Below are 14,950 nucleotides of genomic sequence, written 5' to 3'. Positions count from 1 at the left end.
GCCAACAGACACATGAAAAAATGCTCATCATCACTCGCCATCAGAGAAATGCAAATCAAAACCACAATGAGATACCATCTCACACCAGTTAGAATGGCAATCATTAAAAAATCAGGAAACAACAGGTGCTGGAGAGGATGTGGAGAAATAGGAACACTTTTACACTGTTGGTGGGACTGTAAACTAGTTCAACCATTGTGGAAAACAGTGTGGCGATTCTGCAAGGATCTAGAAGTAGAAATAGCATTTGACCCAGCCATCCCATTACTGGGGATATACCCAAAGGATTATAAGTCATGCTGCTATAAAGACACATGCACACGTATGTTTATTGCGGCACTATTCCCAGTAGCAAAGACTTGGAGTCAACCCAAATGTCCATCAATGACAGACTGGATTAAGAAAATGTGGCATATATACACCATGGAATACTATGCCGCCATAAAAAAGGATGAGTTCATGTCCTTTTTAGGGACATGGATGCAGCTAGAAACCATTGTTCTCAGCAAACTATCACAGGAACAGAAAACCAAACACTGCATGTTCTCACTCATAGGTGAGAATTGAACAATGAGATCACTTGGACACAGGAAGAGGAACATCACACACCAGGTCCTATTGTGGGGAGGGGTGGGGGAGGGATAGCATTAGGAGATATACCTAATGTAAATGACGAGTTAATGGGTGCAGCACACCAGCATGGCACATGTATACATATGTAACAAACCTGCACGTTGTGCACAGTACCCTAGAACTTAAAGTATAATAAAAATAAATACATAAATACGAATTTGTATTCGAAGATGGAAATGGGGCTAGAGATGGTCAAGGAAGGGGTAAGTCATGGGGTTAAACATTATCAGCACTATTCTCAGTCCTGCGGAGGGGAATAGAAGCATTAGCCAACAGACTTGACGTATCATGGCCTCATTGCCAAGATATTGCAACAAACTTTTAAGAGGTTGGTCCTACAGATGCATCTACCCCTTTAGCAGGATTGGTTGCATCAGGCTGTACTTCTCCAAAGCTATGAGAGTCTTAGTTCATCTAACCACTGGTGGATGGGTTGCTTTGGTCATTTAACTTTCTACATAGGCCAATCTGGGAGAGTTGAATTGATTATGGAACTTCAGTTACTCTAGTTCATATGGCAATTACTTCTCATCATAAATTTACTAATTGTTGTTTGGACATCAGTCCTACAGGGTTGGACAATATATGTCTACTTGAAAGAGATCTGTTTCTAGTATATTGGTAATCTGGTTTTGCTCACTTGTTAATTCATCAGGCTTTGAGGGCTTACTATGAACAGAGGTATAATAGGTAACTTACCATGTAACAAGGGAAGCAGGTGAATTGTCAATTACACCACAAGGTAAAGAATTACCACCCCACAGTATTCTTCAACCTCTAACCCAGAAGCTGCCTGCCATTTTTATGGGGCTCAGCCTATGACTGTATCATTATCCACCCTGTTAACTCTTTAAGTGTAATAGACTTTTACAATATATATTACATTTATTGTAATACAAATTACATGTATTGTAATCTGTTACAATATTAGGTGTTTTAAGTACATTGCATATGTATTCCTTCATTTACTATCAACTATTCCAGGAGATGAACATATAATATTTCTCTTTGAAAGATGAGGAAACTGAAGCCTAGTGAAAGTAAGTAACTACCTAAAGTCATGTTTTATTCTTGGCTTTGCCATTTACCAAATACTGTTCATTCGACTATACTTAATACGGGGTTTGAACCCATTACATGGTGGGCTTCAGAGTTCAGTCTGAACCTAGAGAAGATGGGTGGGTCACTGAGTGGATCTCAGAAGCAGTCAGTCGGATGTCTTGCAGTCCATTTCCATTAAATATGCGAGTATCGTATGTGCTCTGTGCAAGATTGTGCTAGGAAAAGCTAAGAGAGATATCAAAGAGCATGAGTAAGATGCGTTTCTTTCTCTCAGTATATTTCACCTTTAGCATGACTTACGGACAAAGAAGGCTTCTGAAGGCCTGCCCTATGGGGAAGACTCAGTGAGAAGTGTTACTAGATCCAGAACGGCACTCCCCTTCCTCCTGCTTTCTGTGAGGGGATGATATAAAAGCATCACAGTTTTTAGTAGTCCTTAGGAGTTCAGACAGGTGGATTAAAAGCTACTAGTAAATTTTAATGACTTATGTGAACGAACCCTCCAAATTATTAAACAAATCGCAAGGGACATGGGTTCCTTCCTTAAAACGAAGAATAGAACCGTGTATAGGAAGGAATGCTATCCTAGTTTGACCCTCTTTGGGGCAGGGTGGTAAAGGATTCTCCTATTTTGATTGCCTTTGTCACCACTCTAATAGCTTAGCTTAGGCATTGCCCAGGTGTGCACATGTAGCTCTTTATGTGGTTATTATAGCTGATGAAGGTGGTGATATGCAAAGGAAATAAAAAAAAAAGAAATCATAAAATAGAATTATCTGGTGCATATTGAATAACTGTCAATTTTGAATGTAGCGAATGTGTTTTCACCTCTAACCCAGAACTGTGAGATCAAAATTGCTACTTACCTTCCTCAAAGTGTTGGTTCATTAATCAAATAGAAGAGCCTGTTTCTCTTCTACATGGAAAGAGTCTGGACTGACAGGTTACTTATGTTAAGTCCAGACCTAACTTGCCCATTTCTGCAATGTAAGATGATTTCATTGAAGAGTTTAATTATAGTAGTTGCAAACTCTCACTTCCAAATTAGCAAAATGCTAGTCTTTTTCCCAGGTACCTTCATCAGAATATTCCTGAGGATCTCTGAGGTCAAGTATGTTCACTGAGCTATTTCTGAGAACCTCTGAGATTGCTGTGCCTGTTTACTGCTAGCTTGCTGTCACCTGCTAGGAGTAAACATAGAATTGGATACATCGCAGAAGGTGATATCTGCAACCTCTGACCTTCAGAGTGGGCTTCAGGTGCCTGTTGGCTCTCCAATTCACTGCTGAGGAGACAGAGGAGAGGTGACTACCAGCTTACTGGCTGAGAGTCTCACTCCCTGCTTTCAGTGCAGATCTCCCTTCCTCAGTATCACACCTGCTCAGGGCACACCAGAGCCAAGCATTCTGCAGACATTCAGCTTCATGTACAATTACCAAAGCTTTTCTGTAGTGCCTGGGTAAAGAAAGCCTATGTTATCTGTGACAGCCTGTGCTCAGAGCCATCCAGTCTCTTCGATGGTCCTACCCCTGGCAACAGGTTACAGTTTAGATTTTTCCCCTCATTTTGGTGAGTTTTCTCTTTAAAGATCCCTTATTATCTGATGTAGGTTGGGCCCCTACTAAATCCATTAGGATAGTTTTAATTACTCTGATTCCCACTAAGGGATGGGGTTAATTCCAATCCCTTTAGTTCAAGGAAAATCCTTTGCCCCACAGAAATTCTTGAATACAAATTAATATCTGAGGGAGAAATGCAGTATCCAACTGCTTTCAGTGCATAGCAGTATCCAGTGCTCTCCCAGCAGCATTTGAGACCCCAATGTAGGTATGTCTAGAGGGAGTGACACCCAGCTCCTCAGCTAAGGACATCCCAGGGCCAGGCCCTCAAAAGTCCCATTGCATAAATACAACACTCAAAAGTCCGGTATATAAAGTAAATACAACACAACCTGAGAGCATCAGCTCAGAGTGGAGTGGAGAGCTGGTTTTTGAGGCGCGCTCTCTCTCATCCAGAGACTGGGAACAGCACACTCTGGTCTTCATGCTACCAGGAAGGAAGACCTAATAAAGGACTCAATTTTTTTAAAGATTGATCTCCCTCTATTTGATAATCCATGTGTGAAATTTCAATTATACAAAACTGGAGGGTAACGTGTGTGTTTAGAACATGGTGTAGGGAAACACTGTGAGCAAAGCTGTCGACTGGGTCTGAAACCCTAAAATGGGTGTGACAGTACCTACCAGAGCATGTGACCTCCAGGGTGATAAGGATATAATGTGCCTCTCACCCTGCGCCCCTGCTACTTGGAAAGCTTTCAGTGGCTGGCTGCCAAGCAGAGCGCAGGGTCCTCGGGGACCTGGCCTGTGTGCTTCCTCAGCGTGGTTTCTAGTCGGCCGTCTGTCTGTGCTCCAGCAGCACTGCCCTGTTGGCTCTCCCCTGCACACATGACACTGTTTCTCACACCCCAGTCCCTGTGCTCATGCTTCTCACCTTTGTAGAACACCTCAGTGATTTTCTGGTTTCAAACTGTAACAAACCCCACAGGCCAGCTTTTCATGTAGTTTGTTACCAGCACTTGGCCAACAGTTGTTTTTTTAATCAGTGGGTGGAGCAGCTTTTCTTGCCCTCAAAAAACAGTTAACCACTCCTTTTTCATTGGGTATATGTATTTGGCAGACATTGGGTACCTGCTGTTTGTTGGCACTGGTGTTGGAAAGATGAATAACACACCTTCTGTGGCCCTAGGGAGTTCCCATTCTGGTAGGGGGAACCTGACTCAGACAGCAACAAAACCTGCTGGTAAGTGTTTTGCTGAAGAGTGGGGAGGTTCAGAGGGCTGTGGAAACGCAAAGACGTTTCCCTAACTTGAACGTCATAGAACACTTCAGAAGAAACCACATGTCAGCAGGTCTTATAGGAGGAGTTGGCGTTGGCTAGGCAGCAGAGAGAAGAAAAATGGGTTTTGGAGATACAGTACTGTTGTCACCCCTTTGATTTTCACTAGAAGGTACAAAAAGCTGTTTAAAATACTATCTGTTCATATACTGTTCTAGAACTTGTGTGTATTTTTTGAAGTGTCAGCATTGCAACAAAGTACGCGGTTGAATCTGGCATATTGTTTCAATGATTATGAGATGACTTGAAGTGCTCTTGAGAAATTTAAAATTCATTTGCGAACATGAATTCTAACTGGAGAAACAAATAGGCGATGATAGTGAGTTGGATCACTGTTGCAGTTCCCTATTTAAACCTTACTATTTATCTTTTCTTCTGTCTTCATCTGGGAAAAAACCCAGAAAAGTATTAAATGCGTATGCCTGTATTTTTGACTATATTTTAAATTACCTTTATCTTGTTAGTTTAACTAAAACTGTAATTTAAACCAGTTTAAAATAATTTTACTTCTGGGCATCTTTTATATAATGGAAGGAAATAAGTTGAACACTTATGGGGAAAGGTAAAGTTGATGTTATGTCTTGTTTTGATATGGCTCAGTTTTACATGACTATTAAATGCTGCCCTTTAAATCTAGTAGAAATGTTAAATGTGAGGATGTTACTTTTATTATAAAAGAAACAGCAGTAAGGGGAAGCATGTAGCTTTTAACAGATTTCATATTCTAGACTAGTTATGAAATGTGTTTTTGGTCTGGACAATAAAACATTTCTTGTCCAATAAGAAGATGATCTCTTTCTAAGGTTATGAGAAGACAGATGATGTTTCAGAGAAGACCTCACTGGCTGACCAGGAGGAAGTGAGGACTATTTTCATCAACCAGCCCCAGCTGACAAAATTCTGCAATAACCATGTCAGGTAGGAACTTCCAAAGAATGCCATGAGACCAGCCAGCAGAGCAGAGCTGGTTAGGTCAAAATGAAAATGCTTGCAAAGAAATTTCAGTGCAGTCAGTTAATATTTGAGAGCTCCCTGGTGGCAGTGTGAATAGGCTGTTTCTCCATCTTCTATCCAATAGAGAAATATTAATAAGAATCTGGAAATAGCAAGGAGCAGAAAGAATAAGCACCTATCCTCTTCCAGTTCTACATAGATGGTCTGAATAATGGAAGCTGCTTATGTGTAAATGCCTGTGTCCTAAACCTGTTAATAGAGCGATGCATTACTGGTTTTGGATAACAAGTTTTAACATTTTAGAAGAGGTCTTTGCAATTCTGCACCAAGAATTCCTTCTGGTTATATAGTCTTTAAATATTGGTTTTTAATAGTTGTGAAGTTTAGTATGGTGGGGAGGAACGGAGGGCTGTGCGAATTACTTCACTGCACTGTTGTGTTTTTATTCCAACAATAGTGTAAAAAGTATCTGTAAGCCCTGGCCACTTAAGCGGCTTCTGGGACCACATAAACACCTTCAGTGCCAGCAAAGTGTTTCCCCAGTGGCAGAGTTACTAGATTTGAGAAGTGCTCACTTAATATGTACAACTTCAAATTCTAGAGGAACACCTCTCAATTTGGGTAGTGTGGCATGTGTCTGCTTTAATCTCCTTTCTATTTGATAAACAAGAGGAAGATCTGGATGTTTCTAAGAGCTAAGTGGTGATATCTTACTGATGTGGGCATATCTGGTGTGTTTAATGTGGATTTCCAGCCAAGTTCCTGGAGTGGCAGTGAAGAAAATTAAAGCAGAACCCCAGAAATCTCCCTGAAATTATCCAGGAAAGGCATCTCTGTTTACAGTCAATTTGCTGATTTTGGGGGATTTTTTTTGCAAGATTTTATTTTCTAGTCACATGTTGTACTCTGTCTTATGGAGGACTGGAGCCCTTTAACTCCAAAGTTGCTCTTCTTTGTAAGCTACTTCTAGTAATGTTAAGCAGGATAACTGGCCAAAGAGGACAAAAGATTATGCAAAAAATAAAACCTGTGGTATTCACTGTTTACTATTTATTTAACCTTTTCACTCTCTTTCATTTAGGTTAATAACCCTTTGCAATATTCTCCCAGTTTGAAACAGCGGCAAATGTTCCTTATCTAACTTTTTATATGGTAGTAACAGAACTTTGTAAGTATGGGTGCTAATTATGGAGAAGTTTTATACTGCTTTTCATTTTTGTTTTCTAGCACTGCAAAATACAACATAATCACATTCCTTCCAAGATTTCTCTACTCTCAGTTCAGAAGAGCTGCTAATTCATTTTTTCTCTTTATTGCACTGCTTCAGGTAAAGTCATATCATAAAACCTTGTCAAATGTTCAGGTACTAATAAATGTTAAGCCCGTGACCAATCCCCTGAGGTTTATCTAAATGCCGAGAGATAAGCTGGTTTTGGTGGACATTTCTGGCTCCTGCTGCAAGCAGTGCTGGAATTCACTACCTTTTCCAGCTTTTTGCTTCATTTTTATCAGCTTATTTTGGATGTTCTATAAATTTGATGTGGCTTCAAGGACTGTTCATTTTGGGTGGTAAAGGGGATGGTACGTTTTCTTAAAATATTAGTTTTCGTAGTAAAACTGTCAACTCTGAACCTTAGAATGCAAGAATTTAAATCTTGTGCTTCTCTTTGTATGTAAATTAGTTGTAGTCAGAAAAAGTTCTAGTTTATTAAAAGTAGCTTATTTAACATATGCTTAAATTTGAAAAAATATTTTCATTGACCTTGAAAATAAAGAATTTTTAAAACACCACAAAACACAAGGAAAAAAATTTAAAACTTACTAGTCTACCACCAGAGACAACTACTCTTAAATTGTGGGTATATATCCTTCTGGTCTTTCTTTTTTCCTTCCAACCATTGTTTATTGATTTAGTTTACAAAAAGGGGATCATAGAATACCTATTGTTTTGTAACCTGCCATATTCATATAACAATGTGTGGATATTTTCCCAGTTATTCATTGTGTTTCTAAAATGTCATTTTAATAGTTATATTTTAGTGGATAGATATACTGTAACTTATGTAACCAATTTTCCAATGGAGGTGGTAGTCCTGTATACAACTGCTTACCATGAAACTAATTAACATGCTTTTCCAGTACTTATTAGATACGAACAAATTACCTCACCCAGCATTAGTCCGCCAAGATACTAAAATCAGTGAGGCATATTTTAGAAGGCACTAAGACTGTTTTCTTGAATCTATTATAAATTTTCTAGTTCTCATTGGATTTCTCTTATTTTTTTTTTTTCCAAATAGCAAATACCTGATGTGTCACCAACAGGTCGTTACACAACACTGGTTCCTCTCTTATTTATTTTAGCTGTGGCAGCTATCAAAGAGATAATAGAAGATATTGTAAGTATTCTATTTTTTTCATAAATATATATGACTTTGTTATTTATATATGTTTTAAATGCTAGTTTTTCCTTAAATTATTTAATTCTTGGCATGGGCTGTTTAAAATATCCATTCAACTTCAAATGTCTAGAATATGTTCCTACCCCTGAAGTTAATTTTTGTTTTCTATAATACTGCTAAATGTTTGTTACAGTGTTCTATTGCATTTATAGTCTAGAATATGTTCCTACCCCTGAAGTTAATTTTTGTTTTCTATAATATTGCTAAATGTTTGTTACAGTGTTCTATTGCATTTATAGTTTAGCAAATAAAAGAAATTAATTTACTATAATAATTGACTTGAGGAGAAAAGTACATTTGAACATTATTTTCAATTAAATGAAAAAACCTCCAAATTAAGTGATTTTTTTGATATTTTCTATTTTTTAATTTAAATAATTTTAATAAATTTCACTTTATTAAATGCCTTTGATTCCTTCTCACTTTAGTAGTTCTAAGCTTCTTTTCCTTTATCTCATTTTTTAAAAGAAAGTAACCAAATTTGCTGTTTTTATTCTGTAGTAATAAGAGAAAGGAGAAGTCACTTTCTCCTTTATAAAACTAACTCTCCCAGATAAATTCAGGCCTTTTTTCTGTTTTATCTGTTTTAACTGTCTTACTTGAGGAGACCAATGTTTTGTTTTGGTTTGATTTTTTCCTATTCTTTTAAAATACTTCGTATATATATACACACCTATATATATAGAGAGAGAGAGAGACTTTTAAGTTCAGGGGTACATGTGCAGGGTTGTTACATGGGTAAATGTGTGTCATGGGGTTTTATTGTACTGATTATTTCATCACCCAGGCATTCAGCTGAGTATCTATTAGTTACTTTTAGTTATTTTTCCTGATCCTCTCCCTCCTGCCACCTTCCACCCTCCAGTGGGCCTCAGTGTGTGGTGTTCACCTCTGTGTCCATGTGTTCTCGTCATTTACTCCCACTTACAAGTGAGAACACACGGTATTTGGTTTTCTGTTCCTGTGTTAGTTTGCTAAGGATAATGGCCTCCATCCAGCTCCATTCATATCCCTGCAAAGGACATGATCTCGTTCTTTTTTATGGCTGCATAGTATTCTATGGTGTATATGTACCACATTTTCCTATCCAGTCTGTCATTGATGGGCATTTAGGTTGATTCATGTCTTTGCTTTTGTGAATAGGGCTGAAATGAACATACACATTCATGTGTCTTTATAATAGAATGGTTTATATTCCTTTGGGTATGTACCCAGTAATAGGATTGCTGGGTCAAATGGTATTTCTGTCTTTAGGTCTTTGAGGAATCACCACACTGTCTTCCACAATGACTGAACTAATTTTCACTCTCATCAACTGTGTATAAATGTTCCTTTTTCTCCACAACCTTGCCAGCATCTGTTATTTTTTGACTTTTTAATAAATGCCATTCTGACTGGTATGAGATGGCATCTCATTGTGGTTTTGATTTGCATTCCTCTAATAATCAGTGATGTCGAGCTTTTTTTGTGTTTGTTGGTCACATGTATGTCTTCTTTTGAGAAGTGTCCGTTCATGTCCTTTGCCTGCTTTTTTTTTTTTTTTTTTTTTTTTTTTTTTTTTTTTTGAGACAGAGTTTCGCTCTTATTGCCCAGGCTGGAGTGCAACGGTGCAATCTGGGCTCACTGCACCCTCCACCTCCCAGGTTCAAGTGACTCTCCTGCCTCAGCCTCCCAAGTGGCTGGAATTACAGGCATGCACCACCACCACACCCAGCTAATTTTGTGTTTTTAGTACTGACAGGGTTTCTTCATGTTGGTCAGGCTGGTCTCGAACTCCCGATCTCAGGCAATCCACCCGCCTCAGCCTCCTAAAGTGCTGGGATTATAGGTGTGAGCCACTGCACCCGGCCCTTTTCCTACTTTTTAATGGGTTGTTTTCTTCTTGTAAATTTAAGTTCCTTATAGATGCCAGATATTAGACCTTTGTCAGATGCATAGTTTGCAAGTGTTTTCCCCCATTCTGTAAGTTGTCTGTTTACTCTGTTGTGTTTCTTTTTTCTTTTTTTTTTTTTGCTGTGCAAGAGTTCTTTAATCAGATCCAATGTGCCAATTTTTGCTTTTGTTGCAATTGCTTCTGGCATCTTTGTCGTGAAATCTTTGCCCATGCCTATGTCCTGAGTGGTAGTACCTAGGTTTTCTTCTGGGGTTTTTATAGTTTGGGGTTTTATATTTAAGTCTTTTTTTGTTTGTTTGTTTTTTGTTTTGTTTTTGAGCTGCATTCTGAGTAGCTGGGATTACAGGTTCCCACCACCATTCACAGCTTTTTTTTTTTTTTTTTTTGTATTTTTAGTAGAGACAGGGTTTTGACATGTTGACCAAGCTGGTCTTGAAGTTCTGACCTCAGGTGATCCACCCACCTTGGCCTCCCAAAATGCTGAGATTACAGGCATGAGCCACCATGACCAGCCTTCATTTAAGTCTTTAATCCATCTTGAGATGAGTTTTGTATATGGTGTAAGAAAAGGGTCTAGTTTCAGTCTTCTACATATGGCTAACCAGTTCTTCCAGCATCATTTATCAAATAGGGACTCCTTTCCCCATTGCTTGTTTTTGTCAGCTTTGTCAACAATCAGGTGGTTGTAGGTATGCAGTCTTATTTCTGGGTTCTCTGTTCTGTTCCATTGATCCATGTGTGTTCTTCTATTAGTACCATGCTGTTTTGGTTAATATAGCCCTGTAATATAGTTTGAAGTTGGGTAGCATGATTGATACCTCCAGCTTTGTTCTTTTTGCTTAGAATTGCCTTGGCTATTTGGGCTCTCTTTTTGGTTCCATATGAATTTTAAATAGTTAAATTTTAAACTATTTAAATGGGAATAGCATTGAATCTGTAAATTGCTTTGAGCTGTATGGCTATTTTTACAATATTGATTCTTCTATCCAGGAGCATGGAATGTTTTTTGTTTTGTCATCTCTGACTTCATTGAGCAGTGGTTTGTAGTTTTCCTTGTAGAGATCTTTCACCTCCCTAGTTAGCTGTATTCCTGGGTATTTTATTCTAAAATAGTTATTTGCCAGTCTGAGATGACAATCTGTTAAGCCTTAGGAAAGTAAGATGGTAAAGCAAGGAGATGCTGAGAAATTGTTTAGAATGCTCCAGTTTAAAGTTATACAAACATTAACATTTTTTCTATAGAGGATCAAATTGGGATCTTATTAAGACGGCATGTGCCATATTAGGAATGGATCAATTGAAGATTTAGATCATCAGTTTCAAAAGCATCCAAGTATTTAAGAGTACAAACAGGTGTTGTACTTGTGTGTGCATGTGTGTGAAACAGCATAGTCCCCTTGATTGGAAATGACACACTTGATGGAGACACTAGCTGAGAAGCGTAAGAGATTCCTACCTGTATTGCTCCACACTGACTTGCCAACTTTTAAATTGTGATAGGACTTGGCAGTCCATGGGGATTGGTCTTTACTACACTTTTGTCACTTTCTTTGCCTTATGGACTTCCCTTTTCTTTGTTTAGCCTAATTTTCGTTGAGTAACTTTAGTTTTCTAGGCATCCTGCTAGTGTTTTGCAAATGTTTTTCTCATTTAACTTTTTCAGTAACTTTGAAAGCTGGATGTTAACCCAGTTTAAAGGTAAGGAAGCTGAGGCTTAGAGAGGTCACGTAACTTGTCCAAGAAAGTGATAGAATCAGAATTCCGTCCTATCCAGTGCTCTTGGCTCTGCATGATTGTGAAGAGTCACCAACAGTAATATTAACAACATTTATTGTGCTTCTAGGTTGTACTTACTCTATGTCCTTTACATTTACTGAATCTTATAACAACCCTTGAAGATGTTATTGATCTCATCCCTATTTTACAGATAAGAGGAGGCAGAAGGGGTACGGTAACTTGTCCAATGTCACAACTGGGGCTGTCAGGATTCAAAAAAGGCATTTTGGCTCCAGACTCCTGACATATAATCACTACTCAAAACTGCCTTCCTGTCTGTTTTGTTTTGTTTTGTTCCCTGGCAAAGCTATAATCTCTCTAGCTATGGTTTCTAGTACTCCATCTTTGAAAGTACATGGCAAATAAAATTGTATTCAAGAAGTTTTGTTTTGTTTTGTTTTAACAGAACTCTTTTTGGCATAATATAATAATTGGGTACTATTAGAAAGCTGCTAATCGTGCAGTCCTAAAGAATGTAATAATAGTATTGGGATACAATAGTATCATATGGAGTAGTTTTCCAGTGAAATCACTGTTAGGAAATTGGCTAGAAATTGTAAGAGTAGCTTAACAAGAAGTTTGTGTAAAACTGTAAAGTGATAGAAAGTTTGAAAGAATACTCTCTAAAATGAGGGACAAATCAAATAACAATTTAGAGAGTTGGACAAAGAGCTATCTTTATCAGTGAGAATAATGAACACATTTATTCATTCGTCCATTCAGCAAGAACATTTGAAGAACTCTTGAACTACCAGGCATTCATTAGGATATGTATGAGGATGTGTTAAACTTTGCTGTGCTGGTAATCATGTCTCATATGTCAGTGGCTTAATACATTAAGTTTATTTTTCAGTTACTGAAAGACACATGATGGAGGGCATCAGGGAATAACTTGAATCAAGATTCTGCTTTGTGGAATATTGGTGGTTATTGTAGCAAGGGTGGGGAGAGAGGATGGAATCTCACTTCTTCTATGTTTTGGCCCAGAAAGGGAGCACACATCTCTTTATAGCTCAGTATTAGAACTAGTGACATGACAAAGAGAAGGTGTTATCTCAGGGTCCATGGAAGTGGAGAGCTGGATATTGGTGAAGACTGGTCATGGCTGCCACTAATACATCAGTGAATAAAGTAGTGATTGCAATCTAGTAAACTTTCCTACATTCTATTAGATAATGTTTTTAAATCTATATATAGAGATTTAAAATTTAAAAGATAGATAGATAGATAGATAGATAGATAGATAGATAGATAGATAGATACAAAGAAATATAATAAGAATTGCCTACAGGGAAGATACTGAAGATTTATCCACTCCAGTGCATTTTAACTCTTGATGCTTTAGACAACATAGTATCATTTTCTATTTTTATGTGTTAATAGCAATACACATACTTGAAAATACTCTAAAATTGATGGAGAACTCTTTCCTAAAAAGCTGTATTATCCTAAATGCTAGTTCCTATGATAAAGATCAAATTTGTTAAATTGATATTTACCACTAAAAATGTTCCCTCTTTGCTATAAACTTGTTAATTTAAGTACTAGTAGACTCCATTCGTTATAAAACAGTTACTCAAAGTCTACAGTGTGTAAGAACCAAATACTGAGACTATGTTAGTGAGTAAAAGTAGCCGTGATGGAGCTTGTATCCAATAGAAGAGATCGACATTAATCAAGTAATCACACTGGTGAGAATTGCTTAAACCCTGGAGGCAGAGATTGCAATGATCCAAGATCCCACCACTGCACTCCAGCCTGGGCGACAGAGCAAGACTCCATCTTAAAAAAAAAAAAAAATCATACTAGGTTATTAATGAGAATTAAATGATGCGCGTGAAGTCCTTAGAATAGTGCCTGGTATATAGTCAGTGATGAACAGATGTTAACTGTATTATTATCTAGAGATCCTTTTGGCTAAACAGTGGAAAATGGATTACAAGGAAAACAGCATTTGTGCGGACAAGAATACTCCAGTTGTTAGTGTAAAAAATATATATAAGATATATTAGACTCAGCATGTATGGTAGACATGGTGAAAAGAAAGAAAATGAATTTACTACATTTTTAAGTATAAAACTGACAAGACTTAACCACTCTCTAACATGCTACATACCCTATTCTATCCACAACCACTGGAATGTAAGCTTCATGCAAGGAAGGGGTTTTGTCTCGGCAGCAGTAACAGGGCCTGGCACATAGTCAGTGTTTAGTAGATATTTATTGAGTGAAAGAATGGCTTGGATAGGAATGAGAGGAAAATGAAGGTATAAGAATGAAGTTCCTGGTTTGAGTAAATGAATGGCATGTATTGCCATGTCTGAGCCAAGTACCAGGTCTTAGAGATTAAGGTCACAGGTTGCCTTGTGGACAGTTTGAGATGCCTTTGAGATTGCCAGAGAGATGTTAAAGAGATATATATCGTGGAGCTCAGATGAGAGTTTTGACTGTTATGTATTTATTTACTGGTTATAATTGAAACTGCAGGTATGAAAGAGTTGTAAGAAGAGAATGTGGAGTGAGAAGCAAGGAGGGCCAGGGAGTAAGCCTTGAGCAATACCATCGCTGAATAGCAAGTAGGGAAAGGAAACAAGAAGGGGTCAAGGTGCAGATTGTAAACCTGGCAATGATGTAATAAGAAATACCTAGGGAGGGAAGAGTTTCCAGAAGGAAGGAGTGGTCAGCATTGTATACTGTGTATTCTGAAGTTCATAATACTGTTTATACAATACAGTTTATTGGTGTGCTGTCAATCTAATACTGATGATATCAAATAATTCATTAGCCTTCAGTCATAGTAAATGAATTCTGATTATGACATAGTTGAGGTATTTGAACTCAGAGAATAGCTTAATTTTTTTATGAATTATTAGTTTTAGAAGGAATAATCTCATCAAGACACAAGTTAGATGCTTTCTTCTTGTAGTCTTGGGATTAAAATCTGCCTATTGAGGTAGATCCTTAGTATATTGAACACACTTGTTTCATGACAAGTAACCTAATTTATTCTGTGATGGGAAGACAGAGGAAAGAGATGCTCTTGTGCAAGAATTCTCTGTAGATGGAAAGTGATGTTTAAGATCGCCTTGGGTTTCACTAAGATTAAATTTCCTCTTTGAAGTGCAATGTTTCATTAATTAGCTTTTATTTGTCTCCTTTAGTTGGAAATCTAACCATTGTCTCATATTTTGGAAACATCTGTGCCTCTTTTAAATATCTAAATTTACCTTGGACTGTTATTTTGATCAAAATTTATTTTGAATCACTTTCT

At 37.6% G+C, this 14,950-nt stretch overlaps 1 protein-coding gene across 1 annotated transcript in view; it reads left to right on the top strand.

Annotated features, from left to right (window-relative positions):
* The window catches only part of ATP8A1 (ATPase phospholipid transporting 8A1), a 283,721-nt gene that overhangs the window by 30,791 nt on the left and 237,980 nt on the right, over window positions 1-14,950 (top strand). The window contains exons 2-4 of the mRNA XM_017870339.1: window positions 5,397-5,511; window positions 6,775-6,874; window positions 7,848-7,946. Coding sequence (XP_017725828.1) covers window positions 5,397-5,511; window positions 6,775-6,874; window positions 7,848-7,946 — 314 coding nt within the window. The remainder of the gene's footprint in view (window positions 1-5,396; window positions 5,512-6,774; window positions 6,875-7,847; window positions 7,947-14,950) is intronic.

The sequence above is a fragment of the Rhinopithecus bieti genome, unplaced genomic scaffold, assembly GCF_001698545.2.
Source record: "Rhinopithecus bieti isolate Rb0 unplaced genomic scaffold, ASM169854v2 scaffold_5179, whole genome shotgun sequence".
Taxonomy (NCBI): domain Eukaryota; kingdom Metazoa; phylum Chordata; class Mammalia; order Primates; family Cercopithecidae; genus Rhinopithecus; species Rhinopithecus bieti.
This window is presented reverse-complemented; position numbering and strand designations above follow the sequence as displayed.